The sequence below is a fragment of the Xiphophorus maculatus genome, chromosome 8, assembly GCF_002775205.1.
Source record: "Xiphophorus maculatus strain JP 163 A chromosome 8, X_maculatus-5.0-male, whole genome shotgun sequence".
Taxonomy (NCBI): Eukaryota; Metazoa; Chordata; class Actinopteri; order Cyprinodontiformes; family Poeciliidae; genus Xiphophorus; species Xiphophorus maculatus.
The window spans coordinates 24,319,068-24,339,932 of record NC_036450.1 but is presented as its reverse complement, the minus strand read 5'-3'; the positions used below and the strand labels follow the sequence as shown (position 1 = coordinate 24,339,932).

The 20,865-nt window shown below is 39.9% G+C and overlaps 1 protein-coding gene across 1 annotated transcript; it reads left to right on the top strand.

The window, feature by feature from the left end:
• Positions 1-404: 404 nt before the first annotated feature.
• On the top strand, positions 405-20,756 carry fbxo18 (F-box protein, helicase, 18). Its single transcript, XM_023337680.1, has 21 exons — positions 405-703; positions 2,221-2,379; positions 2,934-3,508; positions 3,899-4,035; positions 4,181-4,328; positions 4,412-4,593; positions 4,692-4,766; positions 5,149-5,240; positions 6,494-6,662; positions 6,785-7,004; positions 7,083-7,170; positions 7,243-7,338; positions 7,419-7,555; positions 8,988-9,084; positions 10,142-10,308; positions 10,394-10,475; positions 13,880-14,074; positions 14,789-14,914; positions 15,030-15,136; positions 19,249-19,383; positions 19,528-20,756. The coding sequence occupies exons 1-21, from the start codon at positions 685-687 to the stop codon at positions 19,690-19,692; spliced, it is 3,171 nt and encodes a 1,056-aa protein (XP_023193448.1). The 5' UTR covers positions 405-684; the 3' UTR covers positions 19,693-20,756.
• Positions 20,757-20,865: the final 109 nt, after the last annotated feature.

Sequence of the window (20,865 nt, the reverse complement as noted above, 5' to 3'; positions counted from 1 at the left end):
TCCGTGCAAATCTGAATGAATTAAGTCACATTGTAAAGAAGAGTGAGTCAAAATTACTCAATTATGATGTAAAATGCTAATAAATTCACAAAGAAAGCAACTATCTTGAGTTACTTCGATGGCAAATTATTTTTCACACAACACTTTTCTATGTATGTAAACATGTATTTATGACCTAATAAATGTTTTTAACACCTCAGTGAGGTTACGTGTGATTGTTTTCAGAATTCTTAAAATACTACATCACTTTAAAAAAAAAAAAAAAGAAAAAAAGAAAGACAGCCACTTGCTGGAAATCCCAACCTTCCAGCAGGTGGCGACTCTGAACAAGTGGGACGCTTTTTGCACATAACAATAGAATTCGAGGAAGAACAAACTGACCAATCATGTGGCAGTGACGCCACGAAACGTTTGCTTGGATTTTGCAGAATGTTTGAAACCAGAACGCTTCTTAAAACTAGACGTAAAATTTTTACCTTTCCGTTTCAACAACAACGAAGACGCCATTTTTGACCTTTTAAAACTGGTTTCTTTTAGCAGTATAAAACGAGGGAGAGAAAATGTCATCGCAGAAAGAGAAATAAACTAGCATTTTTATTTAGCCACCGTAAAAGTTAACCGTGTACCAGGCGGCTCCAGAGCTGCTGCTTTTGTCACGAAGCGACGCATGTATTGTCTACCAAGATGGAGACGGCTGTTAAAGGTGAGTTTCATTGTGAGAAAATTAAAAGAGGCTGTTTCAAAAATATTGTCTTACATGTTTCTTTAAGGCAGGACAGTTTTCTGTCCAACAGTTTTGTTTCAAGCGCTACAAGTAACATTGGTCTCAGTATTTCGCTGACACAGACTGGTTAGGGAGAGAAAAAGTTACCTAAAACCTCTGGATTCAAAGGCCCAGTTGAGATGGTTCTGATGAGACCCCGGGGACAGACAGAACTTGCTCTAGAGTCTCTTCCCGTTTTGGATCCACCAGAATACACTGGAAAGTTTACTTGGAAAGGTGTGTGTGTCTGGTTTCCCTTCTCGGACCTGTGATCCTGAAACAAACTGGATGAAAGGTTTGGAACAGAAGCAGAAATAAACCCCTAGTAACTCTGAAACATGGCGATGGCAGCATGATGATCTGTGGTTACTTTTTCTCTGGAACTGGTGCTTTTAATGAAGGCAGATGCTGTTATCAAAAGATGGTTTCTGTAAGTGACAGAAACAGAGTTGGCCTATAGTAAATGCTGAAAAAGTAAAAGTTGCTTCAACAAATAATTAATTTAATACTATGCACACTGTTGCAGCCAGGTTACATTTACTCCTTAATAAACTAGTTTTTGAATGATAAAAATAACACAGGGTTTGCTTTGTTAAAGTTAAAGCAACTGTCAACGTGATTCGTCATGGTTTCGTCTTTTCAAGTCCCCAAATTTAAAACAGCAGTTTGCACACTTTAGAGAGCAACAGTAGACATGTTTAAACCTGTTCTGTGAAGTAATATTAAAAAAGAACTGAAGCTCTTGACAAGAATATTCCAGTCGAACGGAGTAATTGTGACCTTTATAGATTAAAAGAAAAGGCAATTAAATTAAAAAATTGACCATGAGAGGGAGGGGGCAAAATTCCTTTTAGATTAATTCCACATATTTACAAGAAAAGCCGTGGATATTCTCTGATGTCTAAAAGCTGCAAAGTTATGACAATACAGCTAGTTTTCCATTATTAAAGGCATACATTTAAAATAAAGATTTCTGGACATTGTAAAGTAAACTTGTAACGTTTACTGAGATTATAAAGTCAGACATTTGCAACCAAATCTCGGAAATCCTCTTGGACTGAATGGATAAATGTAAGAAATGGGAATCTAGAAAAGTAAATGTAGATCCAGGGTCAGAACAACATCTCACTGTGTAAAGGATCCAGAATAAACACCTGTGACCAAGAGGAAGAAGTTGCAACATGGCTGTATCAAATTTAGAGGTTTTTTGATAATGGTATTTTTGTAAATATTATAAATTAATCTTAGAATTTCTCCTTTTTTTTGGCAAAAATGTACTCTTCTGTTTACTCTAAAATGTCCCAAATGCACAGTTAGTTATCTAAGGAAACTGGCTCACTTGTTGGACCAATTTATAAAATTCCTGACTAACCAGTCTAACATCACAGAACACATCTGAACTCTTGTGTTGGAGAGTGTTGTTTGTTTTTTCTTAATTACAGTAGTTGTGTTTCCAGGGAGAGCCAAACGGAAGCACCTGAATGCGCAGGAATGTGACGAACTGGGGCGAAGCGAAGACGGCACAGATGCTCTCACCAGACGCAACGCAGCGCAGGGCAGGCGAGACCCCAACTGGGGCCTTTACCCCAGAACCCCCACAAAGCAACGGCGGAAAGGTAATCCACTCCAAACCTCCTGCTACTGACTATGTGGAACAGATATGGTGATTAATAAATGGTGGTGGCAAAATATATATATATATATTTAAATTGCTACAGTCAAGTTCCTTTTAAGAAAGTTTTTTGATTGAACCAAATCTGTTCTTGCCTTCCCCGTTTGTGAATTTATTGTCTTCAAACTGTATAAACTGTTGAGGTTTCAAACGTCAACAAAATAACACGAATACCCAGTAAGTAGAGCTGGACAATAAATTGATTTTAGGGATTAATCAAATTTTTGCGTTTTGGAAGATTATATTTTTGGATTTTTTTTTTTTTGCCAGTGTGTTTCTATAGCTCAGAGTGATGCCAGGACGGCCATCTTGTTTCTTTGTAGTGGACCTTTGATATAATTTTAAGACGTTTCTGATGAATCAATGTCTTTGTTCTGCTAACATTATGACTATATTCTAGTAATTAACCAAAGATTCTCATAGCCTGGCCTAATTATGTGACTCACAAAAAAAAAAAAAAAAAATTGAAGTTCTCTACTCTTTTCTATCATTTTTCAGGTCCGTCTGTTTTAGGAAGTCCATCTGGGCAGCAGAAGGCCATTCATGACTTTTTCTCCGTAACAAAAGTTATCAGCTCCAGTCCGCACAAATCCTCCGCCGTGCCCTCCACATCAACGCACAGAGCGGGGTCGGGGGTCGTATTCGAGGGTGACGAGGAGGACGACGACGTTAGCTTGTTGGCCACCCCGACTGCAGCCGAGATCAACGCTGAGGACGAGGACGAGATTGACGACGACAGTCTGTTAGCTGCTGAAATGTTGCCAGAGAAGGTTTCCTCTGCCGAGGCCCGTCTGCTAGAGGCCGACTATCTGGAGGGAATGACGGCGGAGATGTTCGGAGACGACGAGGACTTTGACGACTTCGAGGAGGAGGAAGGAGAGGTGGAGCCTCTTCCTGATGCCCACTTTGGACTCCTGAGCAGCGACAAGGTTCTGCTGCGCCCACAGGGCTGCGTGGACGACCTCCCGGAGGAGGTGCTGAGGGAGGTGCTGTGTCTGGTTCCTGCCGCCGACCTTTATCGCAACGTCTGCCTGGTGTGTCATCGCTGGAGGAACGTTGTTCTGGACTCGAAGGTGAGACTAACTGACCCGAACCTGACCCTGCAGCAGCAGGTTCTCTTATTGTTAAGTCACATTTCAGCAGCAAGGCAGTTCAAACTGCTGTACACCATAAAACATAATTCAGTACCCAATTATTAAAAGAAGCAAACTTTACATTTTGTCAGATGCCATCATGAAAGAAATTCACATCAAACATGTCGATCACTGTTCCAGTTATTATGAATCTTACTTAAGTAAGTAACATACATACTTACTTGTAAGTAACATACTTACTTAATTGTGCTATAAAATGGCACCATGTGCCTGGAAAACACACCAATATCGTCCTTTAATCTTACTAGCGTGATTTATAGATTTTACTCCCAAAAAACTGTCTAAACGATCTGCCGCTCCGTTTCCCAGTTTGTGCCTTTCAAGAAGCAATACTTCCGCTACATGATGAAAGAGAAGGAGACCGTGCTGGAGGTCTGCTCCACTCTGAAAAACAACAACATCACCTACCCTGCACCTTCAGAGCACAGCATCCGAAACCTCGTGGTGTAAGTCTCTTCAGTGTTGTTTGGGATCAACTGTGGCAGGTCTTACACAAGTGTTACAACTTGTGTAAGCTGGAACACAGCAAGTTGTCTTCCAACTTATTGTTGTCTATTTATTTGAATTTTTTTGTTCTTTTGCGTCGTTCAGGCTAATGGCTCAGCATAAAGTCGGCGAGCGTGTGAAGCCAGACGACGTCCTGAGCTGCGTAAACAAACACCGGCTCTTCCCTCAGGCCGAAGCCGCCATCACGCTACGCATTCCTGACATCCGAAAGTTTCTCCACCTTGGCATTGAGGTACGACTCCGTCGCAGGTTTAGGAGCCAGTTTAGGTCTTTATGCTGTGAACCTGATTGGCGGGGTTTCTGTCTGACCTCCAGGGCCCCAACCCGTACGCAGTCATGGCGGTCATATTGGTCCTGAGTGAGAGCGTGGGCGACGTGCAGTCCTTGGTCTCTCTGCTCTCCGGCTGCATGTCGCTAACCACCATCACAGAGTATCTGAGCCACATGGCCATGATGCTGCTGGCTTTGGAGAGGAACAGAATCAAGATTGGCTACAGGTGAGACCAGCAGGTGGTGGTGTTGATGTTCAGATGTAGTTCTGCTCAGCCTGACAATAATGTTTTGTTTTTTTTTTTCTCCCCTTCTCTCTACTCAGGTTACACTACAACATCTACTACGTTCTTTACTTGCTGGAAAACGGTCCATTTTCTACCAATTCTAAGCAGGATGGGTGAGTCCAAAGGATACTGGCTTTTATTAGCACTTAAATGTGAAATAAAATAATAATAATAATTCTAACTCTTGTTGCACAATATATAGGCATCAACATCTGTGTCGGCTGGTTTTAGTTTTTTTTTTTTTTAGCATATCAGTATCGGTCCGATAAGTTAAGCGGCCTATCCATTCAGCACCAATAAATAGTCCCCGACAGTCTTCTATTTTTTTATTTTATTCATAGCTGTTTTTTTACTACAGAGAAATTTGTAAAAGAATCTCCATACATGCACAAAGGAGCCTATTAATGAAATTCAAACTGTGTCCTAACTTGTTTCTGTGAAATCTCACCAGGGTTCTAAGATTTTCTGACTTGTGTATTTGTGTGTTTGCGATAGACTCCCTCAGATTCATCTCACGAGAGAACAGCAGGAGATCCTGAGCCACGACGTCCAGGACGACCATGTGGTCAAGATAGTAGCGTTTGCAGGTATAGTTTCTGAGCGTTGCGGACCTCTGCTGTTTGACTTTTTCAGTCTTGGCTTAGCTGCAGGCGTCTGAAATAAAGAACCAGTGATGTGAAAAGCATGACAGAGCACCGCTTTTCAACAGTTGGTTGGTCTAAGTAGCTGCATTTCCATTGACCATATAACTTAATGGGGACGCGACAATTTAGAAAAAAAAAATCTTGGTGGGGGGGAGTTCTATTAAAAAAAAAAAATCTTGGTGTTAGGATGAGGTGGGGTTTTTTGGGGTGGTTTTAAATTTGTTTATTTCATAAAACTCCAATGGAAACATTTTTTTCGCCTCGCACAAGTCACATGATCAACAACCGGATGTTGCCACTGGAACAAACCGGACTTGTAGCCTGAACAAACTTATTCACGTGTGATTTTAATTTCACTTCTTCTTCACTGGAAATACTGCAAGTGCAAAATGTTGCCTTTTTGACATTAGCGAGACCATTGACAAGGTTTTTGCACACATTTACAATGGAATTGCATGTGGAGATAGTTTAGACCAGCGTTTCCCAATTCCGGTCCTCAGGCCTCCCTGCTCTGCATGTTTTAGATGTGCCTCTATTCCAGAGCAGCTGATTCAAATGATTGCATGACCATCAAGTGCTGCAGAAACCTGTTGATCACCCATAGATTCAATCCAGGTGTGTAGCAGAAGGGAAACACCTAAAACATGCAGGGCAGGGAGGCCTGAGGACCGGAATTGGGAAACGCTGGTTTAGACCATTTGGTTCATATATTATCTAAAATCCAGTCAGGAAAGTAATTGGTGACAAATAAGCCAGAAGTCACAACATCACAACCTTTTTAATACTGTTCTGGTATTAAAAATGTTGGGATTTTTAATACCACAAGTTCAGGACATGGTGTGTTATAATTCCAACACAGTGCTGCAGTTTCTGCCCTTTTGTTTTGTTTGGCACTTTGACACCAGAGGGCGACCTTTCTCTTTTGGTTCAGTCCTACAGTATGGCGTCCTGAGAGCAGCCAGTCAGCAGCAGAACCATCATAATGAAGCTTGATTCACTGTTGAAATGGCATCCCACACACTAGTGTTCAAGCTAAACCTAAATATAAACTCTTCAAATAAATTTGTTGAATCAGAATAGAACCAAGACTTAAAAACTGGCAAGACGTTTTCAACTCAGTCTGTAGTCCTCTCCTAGTCTCAATATTGTTTTTTCTTCTTTTCTTTTCGTTTTTGGTCGTCTTCCCTGTGACACAGGCACGGGGAAGACTACCACATTGGTGAGATACGCCGCTCAGCGTCCGCACCTCCGCTTCCTCTACGTGGCGTTTAACAACTCGGTGGCCTCCGAGGCCCGGCGGCGCTTCCCTCCCAACGTGGACTGCAAGACGGCCCACTCCTTGGCCTACAACGACGTCGGGAGGAGGTGAGGAACCTGTTCAGGAGGCGGCGGGTTGCTGCTATACGTTCGTTAACCGGATTCGGTCGTCTTGGTCTTGTGTAGAAAGGCGTCTCTTCATGACTGTACTGTCGCGCTCTGCGTCACAGATATAAAACTCACGAGAAGCTCACCTTCAACGTGAAGCCGTTCTCCATCAACATGGTCCTGACTCCTGGAGCCGGAGGCTACAGCAGGGCCAAGGTGGTGGCCACCGTCCTGAATGCCTTCATGGCCTCGGCGGACCAAACCATCGGGCCCCAGCACGTCCCCTATGACTACGCAGTCAGCAAGGGCCGCAGGAACATCATAGAGCCCGACGAGAAGAGGGTAGACGCTCACACTGCTTTCTCTCTCCCGGTGAATACATCCGTGACGAAGCGTTGACGTTTTCTTTTGTACTTCTAGTTTTTTATCGCCGAGGCAAAGAGCATCTGGAACAAAATGAAGGACGTCAGAGAGAAATCGAAGCAGGCCTATTACATGCCTCACGACGGTACGGCGTCTACAGTGGAAACGTATGGAAGCCAAAGCGTCTCAGGTTAAAACTGGACTCTTTGTTGCCTAGGTTACCTGAAGCTGTGGCAGCTCAGAGACCCGAAGCCCTGCCTGACGGATCGATACGACGCCATTTTTATCGACGAGGCTCAGGACTGCACGCCAGGTACTGTGGATTCATTGACACGGGGCTTCATGGTCGCCTGGTTTCGCCCGTGTTTTTAAGATCTCTGTTCCTCCGGTCAGCCATCATGGACGTGCTGCTGGCCCAGCGCTGTGGGAAGATCCTAGTGGGAGACCCCCACCAGCAGATCTACACCTTTAAAGGAGCAGTCAACGCCCTGAACGCAGTTCACCACACACACATCTTCTACCTCACTCAGGTACAAGCTAACACTCTCACTTTCTCATTATACACTCAGATTGACTCAGAGTAGAGCATAATGCTGGAGGGGAAACTGCGTTTTTCTTTTTGTTTTCTTAGAACGCAAATTTTAATCGTGCAGCTAGTACTTTATTCACTTTTGACTGCAACCAGTTGTCTTCAGAAATCATCTAAGTCGGTTAATCGACTCCGTCTGTTTACGTAGGTAAATGTACATGTATCCGGATATCTGGGAGAACAAAAGGTTTTTCTACATTTGGCCTTTCATCCACATGAAAACTCAGTTTAATATCCTAAAAAAAACATTATTTAGAAGATTTATGATCAAAATGGAGGTTTGAGGTCCTGACAAAGTCTGACAAATAATGCCCCAATATTATTCACATACTTACAGGATTCCCATTTGACATCGTCTTGTATTTTATTAGCTTTATATTCAAATGTGCTATCTAAAAGTAGTTCAGCCTAAACAATTGAACTTCGTCGCCATTTTAATTCCTAACAGGAAGTAGTTCTTATTTTAGAAGCAATCTGATTGGCTGACATATATTTTAGCTTTGTGTTACATCGCCCCCTACAGGTTTGGCAGGTTTAAATCAACCCTTGGGGGCAGATTTGCACTGATTCCGGTGGATGAAAACATTTGTGATTCCAGTCCCGTGTGCACAATTTTATTCTTTAAAACAATGATAATGATAGTTGCTGCAAAATTAGTGACTCGATTCAGTCAGTTTGGTTTCCTTAGAAAGGAAACTTTTCCTCCAATTGGCAGAATAATCTGAACTTAACCACATAGTTTAACTAAGAACTACGTTTATTGTGAATTGAACTGAATTGAATGAGATAGAAGACACAAACATATGGGAGAACTAAAAATGTATATTAAAAAAAGCAGGCCGTGCTTTATTTACATTTATTTACCACCAGGTGCCATTTTCCTCCCACTGCAGTTATCCACAATGTATCGATCCAACACATAAAATCCCTGTTCTATACAAGGTCTGTGGTTCAACGGGTGTGAATACTTCTGTAAAGTTTTATAGTCTGTTTGAGTGTGAGAAAGTAAGCTTACAAAAATGGTGGCTATTATATTTTTTTCCCTGTAATAATTACATACTGCTTTTATATTTACTCAGATTTATTTTTTTTTGCCTAATATAAAAATTCAGGTGTGGAATAAGTGTGTAGATCACAAATTAGTCTGACTATTTAGAAAGTTTTATCTTCGACCCCTGAGGATGAAGTGTCACTAAAACTGACCTGAACTTGTTTATTTAGAAAATCTGTGAATCTGATGAGCGGTGTTTGATGAATCCATGTTAACCGGTTTTCTAATTAAAGATAACTCGCACACTTTTCTAGAAGGTTTACTCATCTTTAGCGTTTTGTAGCTGAAAAGCGCCAAATCACGCTTTGCGTCTTTGGTCCAGAGCTTTCGGTTCGGAGCGGAGATCGCCTTCGTGGGCGCAGCCATCCTGAAAGTCTGCAAGGGGGTGAAGAAGATTCTGGTTGGAGGAATGCAGAAAAGTAAGAGCTGCAGATGGTTGACTTTAACAAAAGAACAGCTGAGAGCTTGTTTTAGGCTTTTACTGAAAACTGCAACTAACAATTATTTTAGTGATTGATGATTCTGACGATTAATTGATTAATTGGATTTAAAATATTGCCACATTCTGCAGATTTTGCATTTAATCACTTAGGCTTAGTTGATGCAATATTGGAAATATGTCAAGAGACGCAAATAATCAAATAGTTCAAGTCCTTCAAGTAAGAAGGTAAACATTTTATTTCCCAAAATGACTGACAGTATAGGAATAATCTGTTAACTATTGTTCAACCTTACTGATTAATAATTGGAAAAGGTCGGGCGTGCCGTGGTGGCGTAGGGGATACCGTGACCCACATTTGGAGGCCTTGAGTCCTCGACGCATCTGTCGCGGGTTCGATTCCCAACCCGGCAACATTTGCCACATGTCTTCCCCCCTTACTTTCCCCCTGTCCTGTCAGCTTACTTTCATGTAAGGGACACTAGAGTCCACAAAAGACCCCCTGGAGGGGAGAAAAATAAATACATTTTAAAAAAAATAATTGGAAATGGTGCTTAAAAGGAGATTAAAATGTTTTTATTTTTTTAAGAATTTGAAATGGTTGAAGCTTAAGCGATGCCACTTGAGAAGTTTTGAATAGAAAATGAACAACTTCCATACTTTCCAGACATAAATTAACACATTTTACTGTCTGTATTCAGTCGATTTTACTGTTTTAATCCAAAGGTTCTGCCAGAATTTTCATCTGTAATTTTATCAGTTATGAATACGATGGATGAATTAATTAGTCCATTAGTTTTAGATGTGCCACATGTACAAAACACTGGAATGAAATGGCTTAATGACCTCCTCCTTGTGTAGATCAGTTCTCCAGAGCCTTAATGACCTAATTATTCTGTTCAGGTGGTGCAGCAGAGGCACATCTAAAAGTTGCAGGACAGCGGCCCTTGAGGACTGGAGTTTGAGACCCCTGGTCTACAGGATGTACTTTTAAAAAAAATAAGTGTTTTGATCAGATTCTACTGTTAATTTTCCAGGTGGTGTGTGTGATGAGACGGCAGAGAACGCCGTGGAGGCCATGAAGAAGGGCGAGAGCTGCAGCCGGGGGAAGATCGGCGTCCTCTCTCGGTGTAACCTGGGCGTCTTTAAGGGCGCCGTCCAGCTTACGGACGCCAACCAGCAGTGCCGGATCCACTTCATCGGCGTGAGTGTTTACACCCACACACCCACAGAGGATTTAAAATAGATAAGAAAAGTGGTCAGTGTAAGTTTTCATTTCCGCCTGACAGGGAGTGAAAAACATTGGGCTGGAGAAGATCATGGACATCTACCACCTGATGACTCAGGCGGGGCAGGAATCCAAAAAAAGAGGTGAGTGTCCAGTCATAAAGAAAATGAAAAAAAATCTTCTCAAGCTGATGAATAAGTTTGATTTACTTGGTTATTATAATCTTAAGAACTGCAAATAATTTCGAAGAACATAGCAAAGATGAGAACACTGTAAGAGAGAGAAAATAAACCGGAGGGCGCAGCATCCAAACATTAAAATAATCCTTCAGTTGAGACTAAAGTACCAGACTGAAGACTTTTGTCACCCGGAGAGAGAGAAAAACAATAATTCATACAGATGGAAATTATTGAGTTCATGCAATTAATTAATTAGTTGTTCAAAGCAACAGGCCCAAACATGACATGATCCAAATCACAACAGCGAGCTCACCTCTGAATGGCTCTTAAAAAAAAAAAAAAAAAACATGAAACAAAAAAGAAGGTTTGTAGTGTCCTAGTCAAACTATCAATTTAATCCACCTGAGAATCTGTAGCATGAGCCGATATAAGTCCACAACAATTTAAAAAGTACTCATTCAGAAACTGGTAATGAGTTTCACATGAAAACATGTGAATATGAATCAACATTACACTTTATATTTAGGCCTGTCACGATAACAAGTTTTTCCGGACAATAAATTGCCCCAGTAATGATTGCGATATTGACAATATTGTCATATTGAGACCATTTTCAAGCAATGTATTGATGAGTTTGCCCTCTCAAAGTGAACTTTAATTTTGACACTTAACACTGGAACTGGAAGACATATAGAAAAATCTAAAATAAAACATGACAGTCAAAACCCATAAATAGAATGGAACTAGAAACCACACACAACCGAAACTACAGATGAAATAAATAATGTCGTCTCTGTAAACAAAATTGCCCTTCAAGAACTATGACTCATCAGAATGGAAATAATCGAGCTAATTTTAAGTTCTGATGCAATTGATTGATTCATTGTTTGATGCGACAGATTAGGAAACCATAAATGGTTTTCTTTCTCAATTGTCCACACTATAGATTATGGACAATCTCAGTTAAATACGTCGAAGTTTGCGAGTTTAAAAAAGAAAACAAAAAAATGACTTGACATGGTATGAATACTTTTACGAGGCGATGCGAGAGTAAATATTTAACTTCGTAATACGAAACGTAATCAATTACTCATTTAAGGATGGAATTGACTTAATGTCATGGTCTGATTGTTGATTCTATGTTGAAATGGCACAAAAATCCGTGAGGGACGGCGGAGTCCCTGCTCGAAATTCCATGAAAGATGTGTATGGAGCCTTGTGCCAGAAGCCCATTAAAATGCTGTCTGCATCGTTTTAAACTGTGTGATTGTGAGTGGGAATAAAAACAGCAACAGGTATTTTGTTCCATATAACACAGTAGGAGTGTAACAGGTAAACCTTCTATGGATGCAAACTCCACTAAAAACCCACCTGTTTAGGATTGTATTTGAAACGTAATCAATTACAAATTTATTGATGGAACCTGAATTAATGTCATGTTTTGATTGGGCCTGTCGCGATAAACAATAAATCAATGAATCGTACAATAAATTAAAACTACCGACGTCATTTTAATTATCGGTGTCAGGTCTAAATACCTATTAGAGACAATTTAAACAAACACAGGAAAGACAAGAGAGTTAGATTCTTTGTTTCTCGCGAGGAGAGCAGACAGAGATGTGCTTTCAGTTACAAATCTCCTACTGCTCTGAAACACATCTGGCCGCTCCTCTCTTTTTATTACTCTCAGAAACCCTCGTACATTGGGCGCTTTGCAACTTCTAAAAGGGAGGGGCAAAACAATTTATCACATAGTTGCAGCGCTAATGACTTTTACTATTTAGACACATGTTATCTACACTCTAAATCCCTCTGCTCCATTCGAGTACCAGACACGGCCGGCATTGAGTAAAACAAGTTGTATATCACACAGGAGAGCAGAGTTTATTGCTGGGCAATAACCTCTGCTAGAAGAGTTGTCTCCGCTTCACTGCTGGCTTTCTCAAGGAAGTCACAGGAAGGAATCAAAGTTATTTAACACACAGAAACATTATCTAAATGTAACTACAAGACTACATGATACAACGAATATTTGATAATACTAATAATACAATTTACCCAACAATCGGCATTATCGTCTCTTCTGACCTTTTTCTCTTTCTGTTGATGACACTGAACGAAAAAAGGCTCAACTCCGGTGCTCTCCCTTCCCTTTCTCATTACCTTAGTGTAAAGCCCAGCGCACATGACACATCTTAGAGCTGTCGGCCGATTGTCGGCCCATTTTTAAAACCTGACAGACCGCACATTAGCCGACAGAAATCCTAGGTATAACGTTTCGATCGGGTTCCTTCCTGCGGTGTGGTGTCCAACAATGGGCACAAAATAATGGCTACAAGTTCAGTGAACTAATTTTAAAACCAGGCATTAATTAATGCTTTACTACAGTCTACCTGCAATGCATGTGGCTAGTGTCAGCGTAAAGTCCTGACTGAATGAAAATCATTATAACCTATTTACGTCACGTTAACGAAGAACAGCTGAAAAGTTACCGGGTTTATCAACTGCGGTAGCAATTTAGCTCCAACTCCTGGCCTTGTCATTTCTATATTCTTTGCATGTTGAATAAACATTAATGTTGTTTCCACATATCATCTCCTCTTGCACTGTGTCAGCTGTTTGGGATTCCCCTCCGTAATTTCCCCTCAGAAAGTGCAGAGGAGAATCCGGTCACATTCAACAGGCTTCCTTAAAGCTCCCAGTCGGAAAAACCCCTGATTTAGATTAGAGCAGCAACGACCATAACACACCACACAATCTTAGAAAGACCAACGTTTGAAGATTGTTGTAAGGGGAAAAATAGGAGCAAAAAATCGTGTAGTGTGAACTATTGCATCAGGAAGTTGATGTGCCCATCTTCTCTATTTAAATCTAATTATTACTGAAGGGCAACATAATATACAGACTTCATAATCTGCACTCTTTTGGTTGAATGCAGTATTTATTTCCGCTTTGGCTTTATTTTAGTTTTTTTTTCAAGGGCGTTCTTTGTTAATGGAGACTGAGAATCCATTTTATTTTTGTTTTTGGTTGTTTTGTTTATTTTGTTCATCAGTTCCAGTGTTAAATATTCTTTTGAAAATAAAGTGCATCTTTGGCAGGAAATCGCATGCATTATTACGTCATTTCCATTACATCAGTGTTAAAAAAGTCTTCAAACAATATTATCGTTTATCGCAATAATTTTTGAGACAATTAATCGTTCAGCAAAATTTGTTATCGTGACAGGCCTAGTTTTGATTGTTGATTCTATGTTGCATTGTGTTTCTGTGTTTGATATGATGTAAAGCACTTTGAAATGCCTTGCTGCTGAAATGTGCTATACAAATAAAATTTGATTGATTGATTGACTTCTAATGCCCTGTCAGCCATCAAAGACCCCCTCATCCGGACGTTTTTCTCAAGCAAGGAGAACCCCTACTTGACCTTTAAGAAGTACATCATCCAAACCGAAGACAAGGAGCTGGACGGGAAGCTCAGCATCGTGGAGCATTACAGAGAGCGCATCCCGGAGCTGGTGGCCCGACTCAAGGCGTGCTCCGAGGCCGACTTCCACCGAGCAGGTATGCGTCAACTCCAACAAGGAGAGGACGGCGACGACGGCGGGTGTTTTCTTCAGAAAAGTAGCCGCTTTGCGACATTTTTTCCATCCTGCAGCTTGATTTACTTAAGTTGTGATTACAGGTTAAAGCTGATATTAGACGATAAAAAGTCGTGGTCTGGTTAAAGGAAGCTGTGGGTTTTAGATGGTTGCATGTTTTGTGACGTGGAACCCCTGTAGGAGGTTTTTATCGTCACGGCATATCACCTGAAGGACGGCGTGCAGTTTTTGTTTTTCCACTCAGCCTTACAGAAACAAAAAGCAACCTATCAAAAATGTTCAGAACTACCTTCTGTCCATTTTTCCGTCATTGTTTTAGCAATTATTTTAATACTGAAACTAACGATTATTTTAGTAATCAGTTATTCTGACGATTAATCAGATTTTTTTTAAAGGCACACTGCAGACCTTTCTTTTAACCACTTAAGCTTATTTTATACAACATTTAAAAGAAAAAAAAAAGAAAATCCAAGAAAATGAATAACTTGATTCCTTTAAGTAAGAAAATAAACATTTAATTGTCTAGAATGAAGTAACAATATGTGTTGTTCTTTCAGCAAATGGCATGTTTTCTAGTCTGTATACTTCCAGTAAGCGATTAATCGATTACTAAATTAGTTGACGATTATTTCAATAATCGATTAATAGTCTTAACCCTTATTTTCTCTGTACCCAGACTTTATTGTTGGAACTGTCCACAAGGCCAAAGGTCTGGAGTTCGACACTGTGATCGTCACCGACGACTTCGCCACCGTTCCCGCTTCCGGCCACAACCTGTGCCGCATTCAAGACTTCTGTTTTTGTACGTTTCCTTTCCCCCCCACACACCACCACTCTTTTTGGAAAAGATAAACATTTCATGATGAGCTGTCCTACTGACTGGGCTTGTGCTGCTTACCTCTTATCTCTTATCGCAGCTAAGATTCCAGACGATGAGTGGAACCTGCTGTATGTGGCGGTGACTCGCGCCATGTCCTCCCTGGTTATAACTAAAAACATCCTCCGCATTCTCACTGTGGCTGGGGTGAGATATGATCACACAGCACATTCATTACTCTCACTGTCTGCTCACAGTCCTCACAAAGTAGAACAATCTGTTCAAACATCCACTTTTACATCCCCATTTCTTCCTGTTACTCAACGTTCATCGTGTCATGATGGTTCTAAACTAGTAAAGGTTTTCACAAAGCATCTTTAGGCATCTGCTGTCAGTTTAAAAATAATGAGGAGTTTTGGTCTCTGAACATAGCCGAGAAGAAACCCAGATGTATGATGGACATGATCCATAGTATCTTGTTATAAAAAATAAAAAAATTATAGCTAGCTAGCTGTCCAGCTAGTTAGCTTGCTAGGTACCTACCTATACAGCTAGCTGGATAGTTCTCTATCTATATGTTGTACTCTTCAATATCTATCTCTCTGTAGACAGCTGGGTGATTCTCTGAATTCAGTGCATTTTGGTTTTTCTCAGGTTACTTAAAAAAATACCACAAAAAATGGTGTTTTGGAACAGAGAATCTATTGAAGGACTCTTTGAACCTACAGGAAAATATGACTCCCCACTTTATGCATCAAATCCCAAACATACAATACAATACAAATTTCATTGTTACTATGGTTGCTTTAAATTCAACCCCGTAACGGGACACTTTGATTCCTCTATGAGTATAACTCCATAACATAATTAAACTAATTCTTCCAGTTCCTATGAGATCACCTGTCCCTTCATTAAAATAACTAATTGTACGTATATTTTATTTGATTCTGAATCATAACAATTAGACTGATAAGTAGAACATGGCAACTTGATGTAAAAACGCTTTTCATAACATACCATAAAATATATTTTAAAATAAACATTAAATCAGGCTTCTTTTTTGTTTTGTTTTTGAATATATATTCTTTAAACTTTGCATACAGTCCAACAAATATTAGTGTAATATTTGCTGTTATTATTTAAAAAATCATAACAATGTATCACGTTATGGGGTTAAACCCAGTGTAAAAGTTGACCAGACTGTAACGGGGTTGAACTCTCCGGCCGGCTTAAGAACAGTCCAACGTTCAACCCCGTAACAAAATCACCGTTTTTGTAACGGGGTTGAATAATTTCTCTAAAAGTTGCCATGAGTCCACATCAGCTTTACACGCGTAACAGTGTTGAAAGGTTGAGCTTGACGATGACGATCTATGGATAAAGATAATCAAATACAGGTAAGAAACTTTCCCAACACTTGCATCTTTTTTCAGTGTTAGCGGGAAGAGAGACTTAAGTGATGTCACTTCCAGGGTGCTGAGGGAATTGGACTGAACCATTATTTATAAAAAGGAGGGATTGGTCTGCTGTTACGGGGTTGAACAAAACTGGAGGGAAATGATTAAATAGTGCTATTTTATAAACAATTTATGTATTTTTCTCATATTTCTTTTATTTAGGTTAAAGTATACCTAAAAATGTTCATATTGGTAGAAATAACGTGCAATTAGTGGCTATTTTTATTTGTTTTATATTCATTGATAAATGAACATTGGTCAGTGGGGACATGCTCATTTGGCTGACCTCTACGCTTCAACAAGCCATAAAATTTTTCAAAACATAATTTGTGAAATATATTTGCATGTTACATTACCAAAACACATGGATATTTCCATTTCTTGATTTTCTCAAAAAATGTGGTTTGCATTATATGAAAATCTTTGAGGTAAAACTGTGAGACACAAAATGCACCGAATTCAGAGAACGACCCAGCTAGCTAGCTAGCTAACATTCCATCTAGCTCTCTATTTATTGAGCTAGCTAGCTATCTGGAATTAAAAGCAAGTTATTGATTTTGTGATTAGTATTTGCCATATTGCAGTATAACAGGGAGAGATTTTTCTTACTATGCTTTTAAACGTAGTAAAACACACGGGGAAAATCACAGATGATATCATGAAGTTCTGGCCCACAACATCGGAGTCAGCAGGAGCCAGGTCGGTTTTTAATTCAGCTCCTCAAACTAACATTATAAAACTGTATGGAAAATACCTCGCTACGCAACTGGACTCCTTTGTTCCTTTTAAAAGAACAAACGCGGCTTCGACCGCAGCAGAAGTACAACATGAAAGCTTCTGAAGTTTCAACCCTCCAACTTGTTCTGATGAACTCAGCTGCAGGTGTGGGACTATGCCATGTTTTCATTGGTTGAGCTCTTCGTACTGTCAGCTGCCTGCGTGGGTGGTGGCCTGCTGCATTGGTGCAGGAAGATAGCAGTGTAAAGTGCAACTGTGGTCTTTAGAACCTTCAGTGTCAACCTATTTCAGTGTGGATGATGTTTTAAGTTGATTTTACAGCCACAGACTATTTTGTTTTGATTTATTTGTGGAAGACATAAAATCCATCATTGAGAAATGAAAATAAAACAGTTCATGGATTCATAGTTTCTTATGATTATTTAGCAATTCCAGCTCAGGTCTTTTGGGGTATGTGTCTACCCACCTTGTGCATGTAGAGTAGAGTGTGACATTTTGCAACCAAAAATAACTCAAGTTCACCAAACAGCCTTGTTTGGTAGTCTTAACACCAGTTTTTCAGTTTAGCCACAGTTGTTTGTGGCATTTGGCTCTGGGCTTTGACTAGGAACCTTCAGCATCATTATATGATTTGATCTAAAATATTTCACTCCAGCTCTGACTGTTTATTGTTCCACGCGGAGGGAAGGCAAGGCAACTTTATTTATATAGCACCTTTCAGCCAAAGACTATTCAAAGTGCTTGTGCAAGAAAGTTAAAAACAGCATACAAGAAGAAGATGGTAATAAGAAAAAAAATCAAGCAGATTAAAAATAGACCAAGTTAACATTAAAAATTTTAAATCTAGTGAATGAATAGAATTAGAAACAAAATTAAGAATAAGCAACATCAAATAAGAAGGTTTTTGATTTCACTGAGCTGAAGTCAGGGAGACGAATCTCTATTTTTTACAGCTTTATTCTGTAATCCCTCATTTTCATGAAGCAAACACTTAGCAGGATAAATTGTGGAGGAGGGATCCCTAAAATCAGGCTGTGTTCAAAATCATGCACAAGGTCAATTTTAATTTCTTAAAAATCAAAATCTGCCTCGTATTATGAAGATCAGGGTGATGCACAAGCTTGGGTATTGGTACAGATGCAGTTTTAGGGTGCCCACCACACTTTTCAGATTGGTGTTAAAAAAAAAAGAAGTTAAAAACCATAAAACCATATATAATGTTTCTTCACTTCCTAATTAAACAATACTTGGTGCTGATCAATCTTCTAAAATCCCAATAAGCAACTGAACTTTGTGGTTGTAATGTGATCAAATGAAAACATGGAAGAAGGAATCCCCACCAAATCCATCCAGCTGAATTATCCAGAGTCAGTTTGAGGTCAGACCTTTTTCCTGCGGAAAAGATGGCATCTACTGGAGTTGTTTGGAATAACTGGACGCTGAGGCAATAAATGATTTCTGTAGAAGTATGACTCAAGCTGAATGATATGAGATAACCTCAGGGAGAATAAATACAGTCTTTAATCAGTAGACTCCTTCTAGCGGGAAATCCCCAGGCTTTACTTTGTTAAAAAGAAAAATAGGTTGTGGATGCAAACAATCGAATTACGATTGTCAATTAATGGTTTATGAGATTAAAATGAGTTAAAATCGATTAACTAATTCCGTCCGCTTAGACCGCCTTCGGTGTTGTAGTTTGGCCGCCATCCAGCAGAGGGCGCCGCTAGTCATCTTGAAGCGGAGCCAGTTGATGCGAACGATACAAAATGGCGGAGCCGCATCGGAACAGAAAAGAGAAACGGTCAAAACTCAGCCGGGTTTGGGATCCAAAATGCGTGTTAAACTGTTCTTTTTTGAAATATAAACACTCGTTAGCTCCCGAAGTGTCAGCGTAAAAGGTTCTTGTTTATTAAGTCTGTATTTAATATGTCTGACACAAAATGAAAAATATAACCCTTCATGTTATGGACAGACGGTCGACCCTCTTGGAACGAGAGAAAACTCTGGTTTTCGGGGAAATGGCTGCTCATCGTTTACAATTGTTTGTTGATCGATAAGATCAATCAACTTTACATTAACATATTTATCGATAACTTGCGTCCCCATCATCCTTTTAATTTTTAGGAATACTTCCTCAAGTCGAAGATGCCCAGCTCTCTGGCGGCGGGCGGCGGCCCGCTACCGTGCTCCATCTCTGAATGTCCCAACTGCGTCACTCCTGGCTCGGCGTTCGTCATGGCCAGACAAAAGATGCAGTGTGTAAGACGACTTAAAATCTTTGTATTTATTTATTTATTTATTTATTTATTTATTTATTTATTTATTTATGTGGTAGTGAAGTTCTGGGTAAAATCGTTTTTGTAAAAAAAAAAAAAAAGTAAATAAATTCTTACTTTCGTCCAGACCGAATGCGTGACTGAGGAGGGCCCGCTGTGTGAGAGGTGTGTGTGGACCCGCATCGGGCCCACGGCCTTCCTCATGACCGACGACGTCCTCTCCATGGCGGAAATCCCGCAGCAGCTCCACGTTCCCATCCACCATCCGTTTTTCCTGGAGCTATTTTTTTGATTTTGTCGCCCAGGGCCGGATATTAATAAAGGGACTTCTATGCAATACGCTTGGAAAAACCAGAATTGGATGACTGTGATGAGTGTGTGAGCAATATTCATGTTTGTTTCACCAGAGACACAGAACTGGTGGCAAGTTTTTACCTTTCTCAAAAAAAAAGCAACTTAATTTTTAACATTTGCACATTTCTGAAAAGGAGATTTTTCCTTCTTCCTAAAATTCTGTTAAGCTAATACAGTGTTGTGTGTTTTGTAATGTATACTTGAAAATTACATTTTCGTTTTCTCTCTCAGATTCCAGGCTGTTTCTTTTCAACCCGATAAGCACATTTTTTTCACTGCTTTGTTTTGGCAGGAAAAACCTACTTCCAGTAAACCTCACGCATTTCTCAAAGTTCCACAAAAGTCTTCCAGCTCATAAATTAGCTCCACGTGTGACTACGATTCTGCAGAAGAGCCACGCAGGAGCAAAGCCAGACTGTTGTTGGTTGCGCAAATAATAAAGTCTGCCAATTTCATTTTGGCTCCTAACGTTGGTGGACAGATGGAAAAAATCATCTCAATAATGAGCAACGGGTGTCAGGAAAGGTTCTGGATATTCCAGGACTCCATGAAAATCCTAAAATAGAAATTCACAAGAACTCATAAGTTACTTAAAGACTTTTGGTTTCTGTGGCTGTGTTTGTATTTTGTAAAGGTTCTGGCAGCTTGACTCACAATGTGGAAGAAAATTCTATGATATAGGAAATGGCAAATATTTTTTGACTTATCAGCAAGAAGAGAAGAGCTGCAGAATTAGTCAGTGCGGTCAGTACACCAACAGTGACTTATTTAAAGTATTTCTGTTCCTCTTGTCTTGCAACTAGTGAAAATTATAAACTTAAAACGGCTGTAGTCTATCCTGTATACATAATTAGCGTGTTCAGATATTAAAAGCCAGTCGGTTAATATTAAACCAGCTGATACTGATTGGCACATAACAGCAGAACGCTTTCTAGATACTGAAAGATTCCAGTTGCTCTCTGGCTTTCTATAGATGTTTGTTTGCACATCTGTTTTCTCATTTAATCTTTACTGTCATACTTTTTTTTTTTACTCATAACTTTATATGGACTAATTTGCTTATATTTCTTTGTGTGCTTGTATTATTTGGCTTCTTGCCAACACCTGCTGT

What these genes read in the sequence shown, in the direction of transcription:
- fbxo18 (XM_023337680.1), top strand. An exon ending in TTCTCCACCTTGGCATTGAG is followed by an intron (nt 4,329 to 4,411) that starts GTACGACTCCGT and finishes TCTGACCTCCAG; the next exon opens with GGCCCCAACCCGTACGCAGT. An exon ending in CATTCAAGACTTCTGTTTTT is followed by an intron (nt 14,915 to 15,029) that starts GTACGTTTCCTT and finishes CTCTTATCGCAG; the next exon opens with CTAAGATTCCAGACGATGAG.